The sequence below is a fragment of the Pteropus medius genome, unplaced genomic scaffold (assembly GCF_902729225.1).
Source record: "Pteropus medius unplaced genomic scaffold, Ma_sr-lr_union100, whole genome shotgun sequence".
NCBI lineage: Eukaryota > Metazoa > Chordata > Mammalia > Chiroptera > Pteropodidae > Pteropus > Pteropus medius.
In genome coordinates this window covers 18754121-18770679 of record NW_024352785.1, presented here as the reverse complement: position 1 = coordinate 18770679, position 16559 = coordinate 18754121, and the positions used below count along the sequence as shown (strand labels likewise).

General features: G+C 38.8%; 1 protein-coding gene across 2 annotated transcripts in view; it reads right to left on the bottom strand.

The window, feature by feature from the left end:
- The window catches only part of MEGF10 (multiple EGF like domains 10), a 332427-nt gene that overhangs the window by 54824 nt on the left and 261044 nt on the right, over positions 1 to 16559 (bottom strand). For both annotated transcript variants that reach the window (XM_039848592.1, XM_039848593.1), the window contains 2 exons: positions 2962 to 3208; positions 933 to 1053 (listed from right to left, as the gene is read on the bottom strand). In XM_039848592.1, coding sequence (XP_039704526.1) covers positions 933 to 1053; positions 2962 to 3208 — 368 coding nt within the window. The remainder of the gene's footprint in view (positions 1 to 932; positions 1054 to 2961; positions 3209 to 16559) is intronic.

Here is a 16559-nt window from a genome sequence, read left to right as displayed (position 1 = left end):
GGTAAGTGGAGGGGAAAGAAAGAGATTAAGAAAGGGTGGTGGATGAGCGACAGTGTTAAAATCTTTGGAGAAATGAAGCAAATGAAAATAGAAGAATGGAATGAAGTGGGTTCGGCAATTAAGAAGCCACTGTGACCCTGTCAGAGCGGCTTCCCTACAGCCCATGAACATAGAGAGGGATCATGAGGTAAACTGCTCTTTTACTATTTGTTTGTTAATGAAGAAAACAGACATTGGTCATTCACATTTCTGCCTTCAAGCATACATGCACAAACTAAATTAGAGAAATAAGAATGAAAATTATTTCCTGAGAGAAATCTAGTCAGTAAACCAGCTGTGGCATTGTGCCTTCTGCATAACACTAAGTCTGAGTGATGCTACATAAAAAAAAAGAATATCATGGTCAAAGTTTGGGAAGTAGAGCTTCCTCTTGGATTATCATATTAAAGGCTCTGAGAAGTTTAGCAACACTTGGGAAACTTGGTTTAACCTCAAACTGTCTCCAGATTTATACGACCTGGTAACTTTTTCATATAACACTTATTCTGGCAAGAATAATGCTCTCAAAGAAAAATGGTGATTCACAGAATGTAATTATGAAAATGATTATTTAAATGCACCCAGTTTTTAGCAGCTCTGACCATCATGTGTAAGACAGGTACATCCCTTTTATATCCTGAGGGGAAGGAAAATCAGGACAGATGGTCTACTATCTTTTCCCATAAGGGCCTTTAGTGCACTTCAAGTTCAGGATTGAATCACCTTCTACCTTCTCTGGACTAAAAGATTCCAGCTTTGAAATGATTGAGTAGTTCCAATTTTGAAACCTTTAATCACCAATGTAACTTTCTTCTGTGCTAAAGTCCTTCACATGCGTTTTCGCTTGTGTATCTTGAAACAGGTAACTTTGGGAGGGGGGAGGGGGAGCTTACCAGCCAGCCAGGAGGGCAAGAGCATTCTCCGGTGACGTGATGACACACTCCTCCATTTTGGCAGGGGCATCTCTGCTCACACTGTGGACCATGCTTGCCAGGGGGACAGAGATCCTCACAGCTGAGGGATTAATGTTTGACAAAGGACACCATTATTTATCCAACCACTTGACCCTTAGGTTCACAGACACAAGAGCACCCAGGGCCCCAAAATAGACAATCTTTCTCTGTTCAACATTGTTCATTTCATTAACATCAAGAGCATTAATCATATTGGCTAGAAGGGTCTTTGAGACCCTTCTAAAGAAACCCTTTCAATCTGTCCTATCCAGGACACCGGAAATGACTCCAGTTGGACAAACACTCCTTGGTGACAGGAGCTTTCCACGTAACTTTTATAAAGCCCACGTGATTCATTTGAAGTCTGCTCTGTTGTTGTGCCCTTGTTCTAACCTCGAAGGAGATTGAAACATGTGTATACCACCCACTCTGTACACATATTTTTCATAACCAAGTTTCAGCATTCTCTTCTTCAGACTGACCAGTCTCCATTCCTTTAATGCCCCTTTCCCATACCGTGTGAATGAAGCTTCTTCTAAGCCTTAATTGTCGTTTTGCTCTCCTGTGAAATTGCTCCAAGTTTCCCAAAGCCCTATTCAATTGCAGCCTTGATAAAAACCCATAAAAGCAATATTAACAATTAAAGAGTTTGAGATGATCATCCATTCTTCTAAAAATCAGGGCTTTCTAGGCCAATGCAATTTTTTCTTTAGCTCTACTTTATAGCCCTAATACTGCCAGCAGGAAGTATTTACCTAATCAGCCACATTTTTTTTTTTTCAAGTTTTAGTTGTGTGATTTACAAGTGTAATTTTCTCCGTATGGAAATAAGATTTTTCTATCTCCTACTTTCATTGTCAAATTCTGCCTCTTATTCTGTTTGTGAATATAGATGCTCCTCGACTTATGATGGGGTTATGTCCTGATAAACCTACTGTAACTTGAAAACATACTAAGTTCAAAATGCATTTAATATACCTAACCTACTGAATATTGTACTTAGCCTAGCCTACCTTAAACACGCTCAGAACACTTCCATTAGTCAACGGTTGGGCAAAATCATCTAACACAATAAATATGCTGTAGAGTATCGAATGTTTACCCTCATGATCGCATGACTGACTGGGAGCCATAGCTCACCGCCACTGCCCAGAATCACCAGAGAGTATCTTACCACGTATCGCTGCTCTGAGAAAAGATCAAAATCCAAAATCCAAAGTAATCAAAGTATGATATCTACTAAATGCCTATTGCTTTCACACCATTGTAAAGTTGAAAATCATAAGTTGAACCATTGTAAGTTGAGAACCATCTATATAAGCAAACCAAAGAACGTCCTTTCCACAAAATAAAGTAGGGGTTAAATGGTTGCTTCAGTGTTCTCCAGAAGGAACTAAACTATCTGTGTGCACAGATCCTACACAGATGTGATACGTACACTTTTACAATCACAAAGAAACACATGTATCTATGGGCATTGAATAACCCAGTTAACCTTTTATCACGGACTATTTCCAACATCTTCCCCCTTTCCTCTTTCTAAGGCATTGAACCCATCTAGTTTTATCCAGCTAATTAATTTGTCACACAGAGCAGAAAATATGGACCATTAACTGCCAGCCATTGTAAAATGAATGCAATCGTGGGAGAATAAAAGTGGAACTTTTAATCTGCCCAACAATCCCAAAATATTACCATTCAATACAACATCCTGGCCCTCTCTAGTTTTGCCCTTCCGAGAGCAAAGCATGGAAGCCGGCCCTTCGACTCTGGCTGAATTCTGATGTTCAAAGGTTAAACAGTAGGAGCACTTAGTGGCCATGACTGCTGATCTCCATATCTGTGCCTAGACTTACACTCTCAGTAACTCTACAGGCAGTAATAGAAACAGAAGCATAAGAATTATTATGGTGGCAGCAGCACGAATAGAGAGGGTGGGTGAGCTCTGCCGTGCCGCTCTGTCACTTACAAGGCTCCGGTGTATCCCGGTGGGCAGCGGCATTCCCCTGTGACGTGATCACAGGTGGCTCCATTCTGGCACTGGCATCTCTGATGGCAGTCATTACCGTAGGTGCCCTGCTCACAGCGGTCTTCACAGCGCCAGCCCCGGAAGCCAGCGGCACAGTGGCAAGCCCCCGTGATGGGGTTGCACAGAGCCTTATTTTTGCACTGGCACCGGCTGCTGCAATGAGGTCCCCAGTGATCACCATCACAGGCTGAGGTTGAGAAAGAAACGGTGGAAGACATTAGAGTATTGGTGTGGGTGATAGCAAGCTCTTCAGATCCAGCTTTCCTCCCCTTTGGAGAGAATGGCTTGAAAACTCCCTTCATCACCATTCTTTAGCTGGGCACCAGGGCCCCAGCAGCAACCCAGGGCAACGCTTCGCAGACTGGTGCTCAGCACTAAGTGGACCACTTCCTATCACTCCACTGCTTAAGTGTAACTGCATTTTCCAGCTCTATGCCTTTGCTCAACCTGTTCCCTGCACCTGGAGTGTTGAGCTTGATGTGGCTAGAGTAATTGGCTAGGGGAAGGTGTAAGTGGTTGCCGGGGCGGGGGAGGAGGCAGGCGAGGTAATGGTCAGCTCATGCAGGGACTTTAATGCACTCTAAAAAGTTTGGATTGTGTCTTATGGACAAGGTTTGGTAGTAAAGGATTTGAAGCAATGAGGAACAATGTAGATTTGCCTCCTCGTAAGGTGAGCTGGCTACAGTGTGAGGAAAGGGCAGGAAGGAGTCAACAATGAGAGGCAGGGAGATCAGGCAAGAAGAACCAGAGTAGTTCAGATCAGTGAGGGGGTCTGACCTCAGGCAGTGATCGCGAAGAGCAAGAAGGGGCCCACGGGCAGAGCTACTGAGGAGTGGACCGACGCTGACACAGGCCTGGGCCGAGCTCTCTCAAAGGAAACAGCTGATCTACTCTCAAGTTATCAATCAAAATATGGACTGGGAGACAGCCGGAAAAGGCAGGAAAAAAATTGACTGAAATGTTGAAATTCACTGACCTATTTTTAAAATAAGACAAACCTGAAACTGAATATGGACAGCAAATAAAGAAATAATAGGCACATGGAACCAGGTAAAATAAAGGTAGAAAACAGCATTTGAAAGATAGGTTTAAAATTACAGTTACAAAAAAAGAGATAGAGTGGCTGCAATTCAATTCAACGAGTAGGAAAAGGGGAGCAGGGAAGGGAAAAAAAACCTCAATCCCAAACAGTCTAAAAATTATAAAGGGTGACGATAAGCAAAACCTACTCTTAATATGCATTGCCTAGTCAGCTGTGTGTTTATTTATTAATTAGATGCTATAAAAATCACTAGGGAAGAGGCACCCTGCCTAGAGCTCTAAGGATAAATCCCTTTTATGATTAAAAAAAGTATCATTTCATAAAAATTTTGTAACTTCAATAGATCTAGAATAAACTTAAAAAAAAAAAAACTAGGCTCACAGCAAACAACATATTACATGTGCAGGATTCATTTTCCAATATGAGAACCTACCTTTCATTTCATATCAAAAGGTTTAAATTAATAATTTTGTTTTTAATCAGTATGGCTTTGGTCTCATTAGCACTTTAATAAACATATTTTAACACAATTATAAACAATGAGAGAGAATAATTGAACCTAAAGCAAATCAAGAAAGCAATTACCTAAGAACTCAAAATCTTCTTTCACAAAATAAGATTAGGTGGTAGTTCCAAGATAAGATTTAGGCCTAATTGTTATTCATATGAGTTGTTTCTTTTATTGCCTATGGATATGGATAAAGAACTTTTTTTCAATTGCAACTTTTTCAGTCTAGGATGCATTCTTTAAAAAAAAGTCACCTAGAATGTTCCTTTACATTCTCTTAGCTATCCCAATTAGAGAAAAATCTATCCTGTTTTTAAAGTCCACCAAAGTAAATTACACAGTTCTTTGTAATTTGTTCCCTGATTCATCTATCCTAAGAGTAAGGAAAACTCTTACTCTGTCAGCCAAACCTGTTATCCTATAATTTGATGCTTTTTATCTCCTGTCCTGCTCATAGTATAGTCAATCCAGTTCATCGCTGTTCTCTGTATTATAAATGACCTTATTCCTGAAACACGAATGCATCCTTGACCCTGCTCTTTGCTAGACTAAATACTATAGCCTCAGTACTTTTACTTATTTTTTTTAAAGTTTATTCAGTTTCACTCATTTTCTTTGCTAAATGTTCTCCAAAGTTTCCATATCCCTCTCAGCTTCTGGTAGCCTCAGATATTAAATTAAATACCCACTTTTTCCTTATATAATGAAAGATTAATTGATTGATACACACACACACACACACACACACACACAACACTCCATTTTTTTAGCTAATAATATTACCTTGATCAGAACATCAATATCACATCAAAAGGATATTTAAAACTCGTGATGAGTTAAGAGTTCTTTTTCCCCAATGTGACACTATGATAAGAGAGGGCCAGAGCACGAATGTTTTACAGAATGTTTGACGACAACAGGAGAGTGGCAGGAAGAGGTACTGAGAGGAACTGGTCTCTCTTCTCCATCATGACCCATTTCCACATCCCACTCAGCAGCTTCTCTCCCAGCAGAGCAGTCATGCAGAGACCGGTTCTATTTTCTTGGGATTTGATTAAAAAACAAAAACGAAACCCTTAATATATCTCATGACAGAAGTTGATAACTATCAGCATCAAAGAAAGGGTTTCAGGCTTTTAAAGAAATATTATCACGCCGACATGGTTAATTTCCTGGCTATATCTAAGCACTGTGGTATGCTTTGAAGTGACAGCTTCTCCCCTTGGGACTGTATTTCTCTAAAAGGCCACTGATACAAGGGCCTCACAATGTATTCACTGGGCACCAACATGAGCTATGCTAGAAGGAAAAATCCCCATACAGAAATTTATAGACAAACAGGCAGGAAGTGGAATGAGTAGGATACAGAAGCCTGGCTTGAATTTAGGCATCGCTCTGACTTCCTCTCTTTTCTTCATTTGTCATATTTAACCACTTCGACACATCCATTTTTTAAATGTACCCCAGTGAGTTACATAGTTTATCTCACAAAGCCAGCTTTCTTCCCTGGTTACTACAAATACTAGGGTATGTTGACTGTCTAGACAAGAGGCAGAATTTATTCCTTACGTTTAGTGCCAAGCTTAACCAATTATCTCGAATTCAAGTACTGTGTTTGGAAAGACAGTTTGGAGAGAATCTGAACTCGAATCATCTGACATCTTTTACTTAATGCCTCACTCTAATTTCAAGGGGCAAGTATTTCACTCCTCAAGAAAAAAATGACAGGGTTGGTTACTCTCACTGACCACTTAAAAAAAAAAAAAAGGTGTTTAACATGGAAATAGTTTGAATATCCTAAGAGGAAAAGGTAAATGGACAAAATTTTGTTTCAGATTAAAGTGTAAAAGACCCAAATGTGATTAAGGGAGTGATGACTCATTTTCAGCTCTTACTATGCTAACAGCTAGAACTGGGCTATGAGATGCAGCGTGCCCAGATTCCTGCAGATGTGTCAGGAGATAGCTGAATGAGGGTCTCTGACAGCATGGACAGCTTGCTCTATTAAGCTCTCATAATAAGTTGGAAACAAGAGGAATTTAATACTACTGACTAATATCAGAAATATAGAGTTCATGCTACAACCCTTAGTGACAACTAGCAGAGCACTGGATCCTCTCAAGATAATGGATTCACCATGAAGCCCTTATATTGCTAAAACTTCCAATGATGCCAGTAACCGCAGGTTACGTTCATGTACTGAGTACTAAAATTTACTCAAGTGATAACTCTTAAGTACTTGCCATGTGTAGGCCATGGTACTAGGCTTAGAATTAAAAGGAGAACAAAAAGAGTTCATGCTTCTAGAAGCTTACAGTTGAGTGGCAGAGGCACCAAGTTGCTAGGCAATAAAATACCCCGTGATAAGCAGTAAGGTAAGGGTATGGACTAGGAACAATGGAAAATGCAGAAATGACATTTAACCAGTGTTGGCAAGTTGGGAAAGGCTTTCCAGCTAAAATGATGTCTAAGCTGAGACTGAAAGGCCATATTAGGTAAAGGATAGAGAATTTCTATAAAGAGGGGGACTGGAAGGGGAGGGAGTTTGCAGGACGTGTTATATTCAGAGAGAATGATACACGCAACCAACCACCAGAAGGCTTTTAAATAGCAAATGTCCACGAATGCCTTCTTGAGCTTCTACGTTATTGTATCATGACCACTATCATCTCTCTTAGTTACATGCACAATAAGAAGTAGTATGAAATAAGCAGAGATGGAGAGATATTAGACATGTCCTCTCCCTCCATGTGCCCTTTGCAGTCTTCTAAGCTCAGCCCAGAAACCTCTGTCTTTCAGGTACATGTCTCAAACCCAACCTGAATGCTTTCTGAAAATAGCGTTATACGTATTCCATGACACCCATTCATATCTCTTGATACCTCTCAAATAAAACTGAATTTCATAGGCATTAGGATACACTTACGCTCTTTCTTAATCTTAGCAGTTGTCAACAGAGGGTTTCATACAGCCATGTCATGGCAGTCACCTGGTTGACAATGTAGGTTAGAAGCATTCTGATTTCAGGGCTATCAAACTGTGAAAAACTGTGTACCCTAAGTCATGAAGTAGGGTATTAATAATGATGAGACCAATACTTATAGTGATGAGGATAACCTCTCCCTTTTCATGAAAACCAGCTCTTTTAGGCACTATTACAGAAGAGCAGATTACCACACTCGTTTTAAAAATTAGTCTGCCCAAGGGTATCAAAAGCCCTTTATTCATAAATTTCTCTTTTGAGATTTTTCCAAAATAAATAAATATATGTGTGTAAAGACAAAATAATTCACAATAGTTCACTAATTAACAACACTTACAGTGTGCCCATAGCCACTGTTCTAAGCACTTGAGATAGATGAACACTCACAGTGACCCTATGAAGTATTGTTATCCCTACGTTATAGATGAATAAACTGTGATCCAGGTGATTTGCTTGAAGTTACACAGGTAGTAAGCAGTGAGGCACAAGATTTCCTGTCTTCAGAGTCTATATTCTAAACCCCTACATTTTACTCCCTTCAAAGCCATAAGAACATTTATCCCAGCACTGTTTATAATAACAAAAAAATTGAAAACCTAATTTTCTAGTAATAGAAGACTGGTGAAAATAATTCTGGCATAATCATATAATGGAATACTATGTATCAATTAAAAGAGATATAGAAGAATATTTATTGAACTTGAAAGATGTTAACAATATCATAATTGTAAAAAGTAGATTAAAAAACAATATGTACCCACATGATATCACTTAGATGTGGGATATAAACCTAAAAGCAACAAATGAATAGGACAAACAAAGAGATTCATGGACATGGACTATAGACTAGTGGTTACCAGAGCGTAGAGGGGGGAGGGAGGAGAAGAGAGATAAAGGGGGTAAAGGGGGTCAAATATAGAGAGGTAGGGGAGGGTGAAGTGGGTCAAATATATGGTAGCTGAAGGAAACTGGACTTTGGGTGGTAAACACAGAATAGAATACACAGATGTCAAATTATAATGTACACCTGAAAAGTATATAATTGTATTAACCAATGTTACCCCAATAAACTTAATTAAAAAAAAACCCAATATGTATCACATGATCCAATTTTAGCAACATATAAGAATGAACCAGATAAAATTGTCATTAATTTAGGTCAAAAATGGCCAAATATCAGCAACTATATTTGTAGAGCCAGATGGGTGTAGAGTAATTAGGGGGATCATTTCATAAATTATATAAATGTCTAACCATTGTACTATATTCCTGAAACTAATATAAAATAAAAAAAATACTAAAACATGGCCAAATATCAGCAATTATATGTGATTGAACCTAACATCTGGGGAAGGAAGGAGAATGAAAAAGACAGAGACAGGTGTCGAAAGGCTTTACAGTCAAATGGTACCACTGGGGACCTCTGGGTCTTAAGAGTATGTATGATTTTTCTTTTATTCGTTTGAATTAACTAGATGTTCTAAATATTCTACAGTCAACATGTATCCTAAGGGAAAGGTGAGGAAAAATGATTTGATCAGAGGGAGAAAAATGACACAGATGATAGAGGATCTGTTCATCCCTCTGGCGACCAAATCAAAATTGTGATGGAAACAAGGAGCAGCAGCAAGAAAAAATCGCCTGGGATCTAGAAGAACAAGCCATACAACTACGGAGAAATCCAAGAAAGCACCCTGCAACGGCAGAAAGTAGGACAGGGCAAGGACGCAGGGCCACCGCGTCTCCAGTGGCTGAGTGAGACTGAGGCTGCGGCAGCGGCAGACGCCTCTTAAAGGGGCCGCGTCTGCGAGCGGATTTTCATGGTGACGGATCTGCTTGCTCTGAGCACCAGTGCGGGTTTGGCTGCACGCAAAGGATACCCGGGACTTACAGGGAGACATTGTCCAAGTGAGGGCCTTGGTGAGACTTGCTCTGTAAAGAAGTGCCAGCGGTATCCATTGTCCTCTGTTGAGCCCTCCCCTTTCCCAGTGCAGGGACACAGCGCATACCATAGCCAAGAGGTCATCAAACTGGATAACAGAGGTCGCTCAGCCCAGAGGATTCCCTGAAACCCTGCCTCTCCCAACTCAAGGCCCCACCCAAGCCACATACAGGTATATTCTCAGTGAGTCAGGTGCTCCTTGCTGAGCAGTGCCTAGACTCACACTGGAGCCAGCTGGCCTCGGTTTCTGGTGTGGCCTTTTGAGGTAACTATAAGCACAGCATCTGTGGATTGCTTGCTGAATCTTAACGGGTTGAGCTAAGTTTGACCTATAGCTGAACCCCTCTTAGGACTGTGCCACTGGACAGACACCTCCTTCACAAATCCACACTAATAAGACCGGGAGACTTAGGAGCTTTGCTTAGTACGTAGAAACAGACACAGAAAGGCAGCCAAAATGGGAAGACAAAGAAGTGGAAGCCATATGAGGGAACAGAACAGAGATCCAGATATAATGGAGTCAAGTAATCTAAGAAATGCAGAGCTCAAAACACTGGTTATAAAGATGCTCAATGAACGTTTGGGAAGTGTAGAGAACTTCAACAAAGAGATAAAAACATAAAAATGGAAATGGAAATTATAAAAGGAAACCAATCTGAGATGAAGAACACATTATCTGAGATGAGAAGTATATTAAATGGAATAAACAAAGGAGCATATGGAACATATGAGACAATATTAAGGGTCCAAATATCTGTCTGATCAGCATTACTGAAGAAAATCAAGATGTTAACAGCTGTTTGAGAAAATAATGATGGAAGATTTCCCCAACCTGGTGAAGGAAATGGATGGACATAAAACCCCAGGAAGCTCAGAGAATCCCAAAAATCAGGGATCTAAAGAGGCCCACACCAAGAAACATCGAAATTAAAATGCCAAAAGTTAAGCACAAAGAAAGAATCTTAAAAGCAGCAAGAGAAAAACAGATAGTTACTTATAAGGGAAAACCCATAAGACTGGCAGCTGATTTCTCAAAAGAAACTATGCAGGACAGAAGGGTTTGGCAAAAACATATTTGACAGGATGAAGACCCAGGATCTACAACCAAGAAAAATTTATCCAGCAAAAGCTATCATTTAGAGTTGAAGGACAGATAAAGAGCTTCCCAGACAAAAATAAGCTAAAGGGATTTATCACCACCAAGCCAGTACTATAAGAAATGTTGGAGGGACTTCTTTAAGAAGAGAAAACATGTATCAAAAATAGGAATAAAGAATGGTAACAACTACATTCCTATCAATAAGTACCTCAAATGGAAAAGAATTAAGTGCTCCACTAAAAGATAGAGGGGATGAATAGAAAGGAAAACAAGACCCCCACATGTTGCCTATAAGAGAGTCACTTCAGATTAAAATAAACACACAGACTAAAAGTAAGATGATAGAAAAAGATATTGCTTTGATGGACCTAAAAGGTACTTAAGTCAGACAGAGAAAGATAAACACTATATGATTTCATTTATATGTGAGTTCTAAGGAATAAAAAGAACAAACTAATGAAAAACAGACTCACAAATATAGTGGACAATTTGATGATGGACAGAGGGGAGGGAGCTTGGGGGGCTGGGAGAATGGAGTGAAGGGTTAAAGAAGTACAAATTAGTAGCTAATGGATGATCACAGGGATGGGGAGCATGGCATAGGGAATGCAGTTAGCATTAATATGTTGGCTAAGTGCAGGATCAGAGGAAGGCGGGAGCAATTGGGGTGATCGTTTTACCAACTATATAGATGTCTAAGCAATGTACTGTATACTTGAAACTAATTAAAATAGATAAATTTTTAAAAAATGGTTTGATCTGCAGAGCATTTATATTGTGCCAGGTTCTGTGCTCCATGCTTTACACACCTCTTTCCAGTCCTCACAGCAATAATAAGTGGGGATCTTTATCGCATTTAGCGTACTTTAGAACATTTAAGTAAAATGTTGAAAATCACCCAACTAGTAAGTGGTGGCATCAGTATTCAAATCTAAGACTTTCTGCAAACAAAAGTCTAAGCACTTTTCAAGAGACCGTTCTTCTCCTGAAGTAGTGAGATTATATATATTTTGGTCAAACATAATATCCTACAATTATGCTTTTCATCTAATATGATCCATTAAGGCAAAGTAGCAAATGATAAGACCTTTCACAAACAAGCTTTTGGGGTCAGCCAATGACACAGTACTCAAGGACACTGAAAATAGGAAATTACCTCAGTAGTGAGAACATGGGGTGTTTCTCAAAAAGAAAATAAAATTAAGGAGGTGGTCAGATCTGAAGAACTTTTGTAAGTAGATAATGATTCTATACAAACAAAATAGCCAGTAAGCTTACTGTGAAAATAATATTGATGCCATTAGCTTTCAGAATACATGGACCTGAAAACCAAGGCCATATGTTACCTAGCACATGGTTTGCACTCAAGATATATTTGTCGAATGAATGAAAGTGATTGTGGATATAGAGCACTATAACTAACTTTCACAAGCAGAGAAGCCTATAAGACCATCATAATAATTCTAGGTACTTTCTCTCCTAACCCACATCAAACCCTCAGTCCAATTTTCTATTCGAAGGATTGGAAGAGACAGAAGGGGTTCTAAGACAGACTGAGTTTCAAACATGTGTTAGCTTTATGCAGCTATTTTATTTAAACCTCATAATAACACTCAATGAGATAAGTATAATTTTTCCAACACTTCATGTGCAAAATGGGCTCAGATGATAATTTGCTCAAAGTTGCTCAGTGTTCAAGGGGCAAAAGCAAAGGTTGAACCCCAACCTACCAATGCCTCCAAAGCTGCAATCCTCCCCCTCACCGTGCAGAACATTCTGAGTGAACGATTCTTGTCAATTATAAAACCTGATATCAGTGCACATTAACTGCTTCTGCCTGGTTTCCAAAGGGGAAGAGTCTAAGACAAAATTCTCACAGATGTTTGAAAAATAATACTTGTTGGCCCAAAATGACAGTTCTCGGGCTTCAAAGTGTTAGTAGCAGGTTCATCAGAATGGTTTTGATAAGGAATGTCCCAACATATCTCTAGCTGCACATAGTATGAACGAAAACGAGGCATTAGGAAAAATCTTTGAACAAATGAGAGATCATTTAGTAAACCTCTTGTCTTTGCATAGACAAAGAATAAAGAAAGGAACACAATCAGAGATAAACAGAAAGGCCAAACAGATGCGCTGGCAGAAGGAATAAGGACGTGTTAATATATCATTTTGCTCAAATGATTCCTTCGTTAAAAAAAAAGAAAACAAAAAAAGGAAGGGAAAGGATGAAATCATTTTTCTCTTAGTAAAAGGAGTGATGTAGTAATGTTTACCACCAAGTTCACCTTGTTACAAAATTCATCAATCACCAGCTGGCTCAAGGAGAATGTGTAATGATTTAGCATTAGATAGACCTGGACTCCAGCCAGGCCACCACCACTTCATAGCCACGGAACCTTGAGCAAGTCTCTGATCTTTGTTATACTTAATTTTCTTCTTGTAAAATGGAGATGCTGGAATGAACTAATTACTTAAAAAGCACGTGTCGTTATGTATGACACAGCACGGATTAGTAGCAGCAGAAATTTTATTCCATGGTTGACACACTGGAACATCCATCCCAGAAAAAAGAACACTCTAGAAAAACATCCCCCAGCTGTATACGAAGCTGGAATAACAGGCCTGTCGTGGGTTTGTGTTGTTTGTCTTGCATGAATCATTCATACCAAAAAGGACAACTTGGTTCTCACAATGTGAATTTCAAAAACAAATTGCCTAGTAACTCCATGTAATGAAAACAAGCCCTGATATCACCCTTTCATTCATTTTTACAATAGCCAATTGGAAAAAGCGCAGGTCTGCAACAAAACCTAGCGTTACCTCACGTTCTGTTTTTAAATGTCAATTAAAAACTGGATTTAGCGGTTTCCCACTTGCTGATGATTAATGGGTCCAGAGGTATAGGCTTGGACATGGGGCCATAAAATGTAAAAGGAGGAACTCAGAAACAAACACGTGAATCTTAATAATTCTTTCTTTAGCATAAATAAAAAAGATGGTCATAAATAATCTGGCCAAAATCTAGCCATACTAGTAGGCACCAATCCCAATGACTTAATTTTGCTTCAGATTATCTATGGCCACTAAGACCACAGAGCAGCCTTGAAACACAATTTGAAGTATAAGATGCTTTTTTAAAGCAACTGGTTCTGAATTGCGGAGAGCAACAAAAGTACCCAATTCTGTGTACTTGTGTTAGGTCTAAACAAACCCTGGGTGAACTGAGCATTTCAGTTTTTATTTGCTTTGTTTTGTTTTTTCTTGGTTCAATACCTCTGGGATCTAAGAAGTAAAATTGTAGAAGCATTAAAGGTTCAAGAACCTTGTGGATACATCTCTACTGGATACAGCAGGATAATGTATTGAATCTTGGATCTCAAGTTTATCATAGGGAAAGTGATGTCAGTTTATAATATATAACTACACTCACCAGGGTTGCTGTTTGAAGTAACTAAAATTATAAACGCCCTTAATGTACGAATGTCAAGTAGCTATTAGGATACATCAGTCAGCTATACTGACTTGAAAATATATTTTTACTGGAGCCTTGCCATGACGTTCTCCACTGACTTAAAACACAGGAAAATCTGTGACTATGAGAGAAATTGCTAGGGGAGAAAATTTAGCCCTTCATATTCTAATGACAAAGCACAAATAAGTCACTTACAAGGAAATAGCTTTACAGAGTAATTGTCTTTTAGAAGAGACCAAATCATTTTCTGCTATCTCAAAGGATACAAAAAAACATGGTTCTTCCTGAAATATACACCCTTTCTTCCTAAACCTTGGTTCCCACAGTCTCTTTTATCTCCCTGTGATTTTGTTCCCCGTGCTTCAGGCTAACAAGGCAATGGTGTGTCATTCCCTTTGTTCATGTAGAAGAAAAGATCCTCATTCAAAATATCGAGTGCTTTAAAAATAAAACAACTTTGTGAAGCTTCTCCATCCATGAAGAAGAACAATAAAAATGTATTTTCCAGATCCTCTGAAAGCACTAAAACCTCACGTCCTTCACATGTCAAAAAACCCACTGGGAGAGCTGACAGGGTGCCAAGAGTCACTGTGGACAACCACTCAGCACTGTTTATAAAATACTATTCAGTGGCTGTGAGAGGACTTTTATTCTCCTTTAAAAAATGTTTGTTAAATGAATTTTCAAAGCAACACTGTCATTTTATAACTTCAGGGTATGCTTATCTTAAATTACAGACCAGCGAAAAGGGTGTGAAATGTTTATTCTTTAATGTGTCTAAATGTTAATGTTGATGTCTCTCTATGAGAGAACATGATAACCCTAGAGCAGGAAAGTCTCAAGGATATAAACTGTAGGCTGGGATTAAGTAAGGGATTTGGGGGAATTACATTTATTCACTGAAGTCAAAAGAATAAACATTATCAGGAGCCATCACAGGATGTCTCGCTTTATAAAGTCTTGCCATGTTTTCATTCTTTTGCTCATTTATTCTTTCATTAAAAATGTATTAAGCATCTTCCATGGCTACTAAGTTCTATTTGTCGAGCACTTACTACTTGCTCCTGCCTAAGACATATTCTACAGCTAAGATTTCTTTATCTATTGGAAGTGCCTGGCCCACAGTGAGAATTGTCACAAGAGAATGTTTTAAGTGTCACAGTGCACAGGAGACTCGAGGAATACAGAGGGCCTATGTGTACCACACCTTTGGGAGGAGAAGGAAAGGGGAGATGGCCTCCTGAGGAGGTGGGATGCTATACTGAGGTGAGCACTGAAGGAGAAGTACTCAGGACCCCCAGTGCAAGTACGTAGTATCTTCATTCTAGATGTGAGAAACCAAAGATCTTAAATAATTTGTTTAAAATCTCACAGTAAGAAAACTACTCCTCAAACCTTCACTGCCAACTGAAAAATTTAATATCATTTTCTTGAAAAACAACAACAACAACAACAACAACTACAGAAGACTACAAGTAATACTATAACAAAGGCTCATAAATCCACGACCTAGAATTCACTGTTGGGAACACTGCATCACATGTGCTTCCTCATTTAGCCGTAAGAAGTCTCCTTTGTCTTCTGGTTCTCAATGTTTTCTCTACTCCTTCTCCATAGATAACCAATGTCATAATTTTAATGTGTATCCTTCCAGTCTGTGTGTGTGTCTAGAAATATACTGCATTATATTATATATTTATTTGCTTTATATAAAATGTATATGTCACTGTGCATCTCGCCTTTCTCAATATTATATTAAGATCTGCTAATACTGATACATCTGCTAATATAGTGGAATGCTTTATAGCAGTTTATAGGAATGAATGGTTATACAGCATTCTGCTATATTAACAGCCTCCAATTAATATAGCATAATTTTATAAACATTTAACATATAAACTTTTTTTTTTTTTTTTTTTTTAGTTCATGATATTTATTATTGGGCTGGTTTACAGAAAAGCTTTTCCCCACTGCTAACTGAGGCATAAGAATAGGTGTTTGTTTCATGGGACCTCCCTTTAGAACATTTATTTTAGAAAAATCATAAAACTGTCTATATCTGGGGAGATAGCAGTCCGAGTATTACAAGTGAGGAGGGCTGGAGACAGGAGCGCAGTTTCATCCTTCAGTAGCTGCGGCCAAAGAGGGTGTGTAGTACTTGGTGGAGTTCCTGCCGCAGATGCACCTGGCCTCGGGCGGCAGCTGGCACAGGGGCTGTATAGCATAACTTTATAAACATTTTATAAATAGAATAATTTTATAAAATAAATTTATCTTTTCCCATATTCATGGCCAGTTTTAGTTTTTTTCTCCCCAAATTTTCACTCTTACGAAGATGCAAATATATACCCTAGTACATGTATGCAAGGGTTTCTCTAAAGTATATAGACAAATTATAAAGAAATAGAAATAAAATTACTGGATCACATGGTGTTCACAAATTAAAATTTTACTCTGAGGACAGCCAAATTGCACTCTAGAGTTATTCT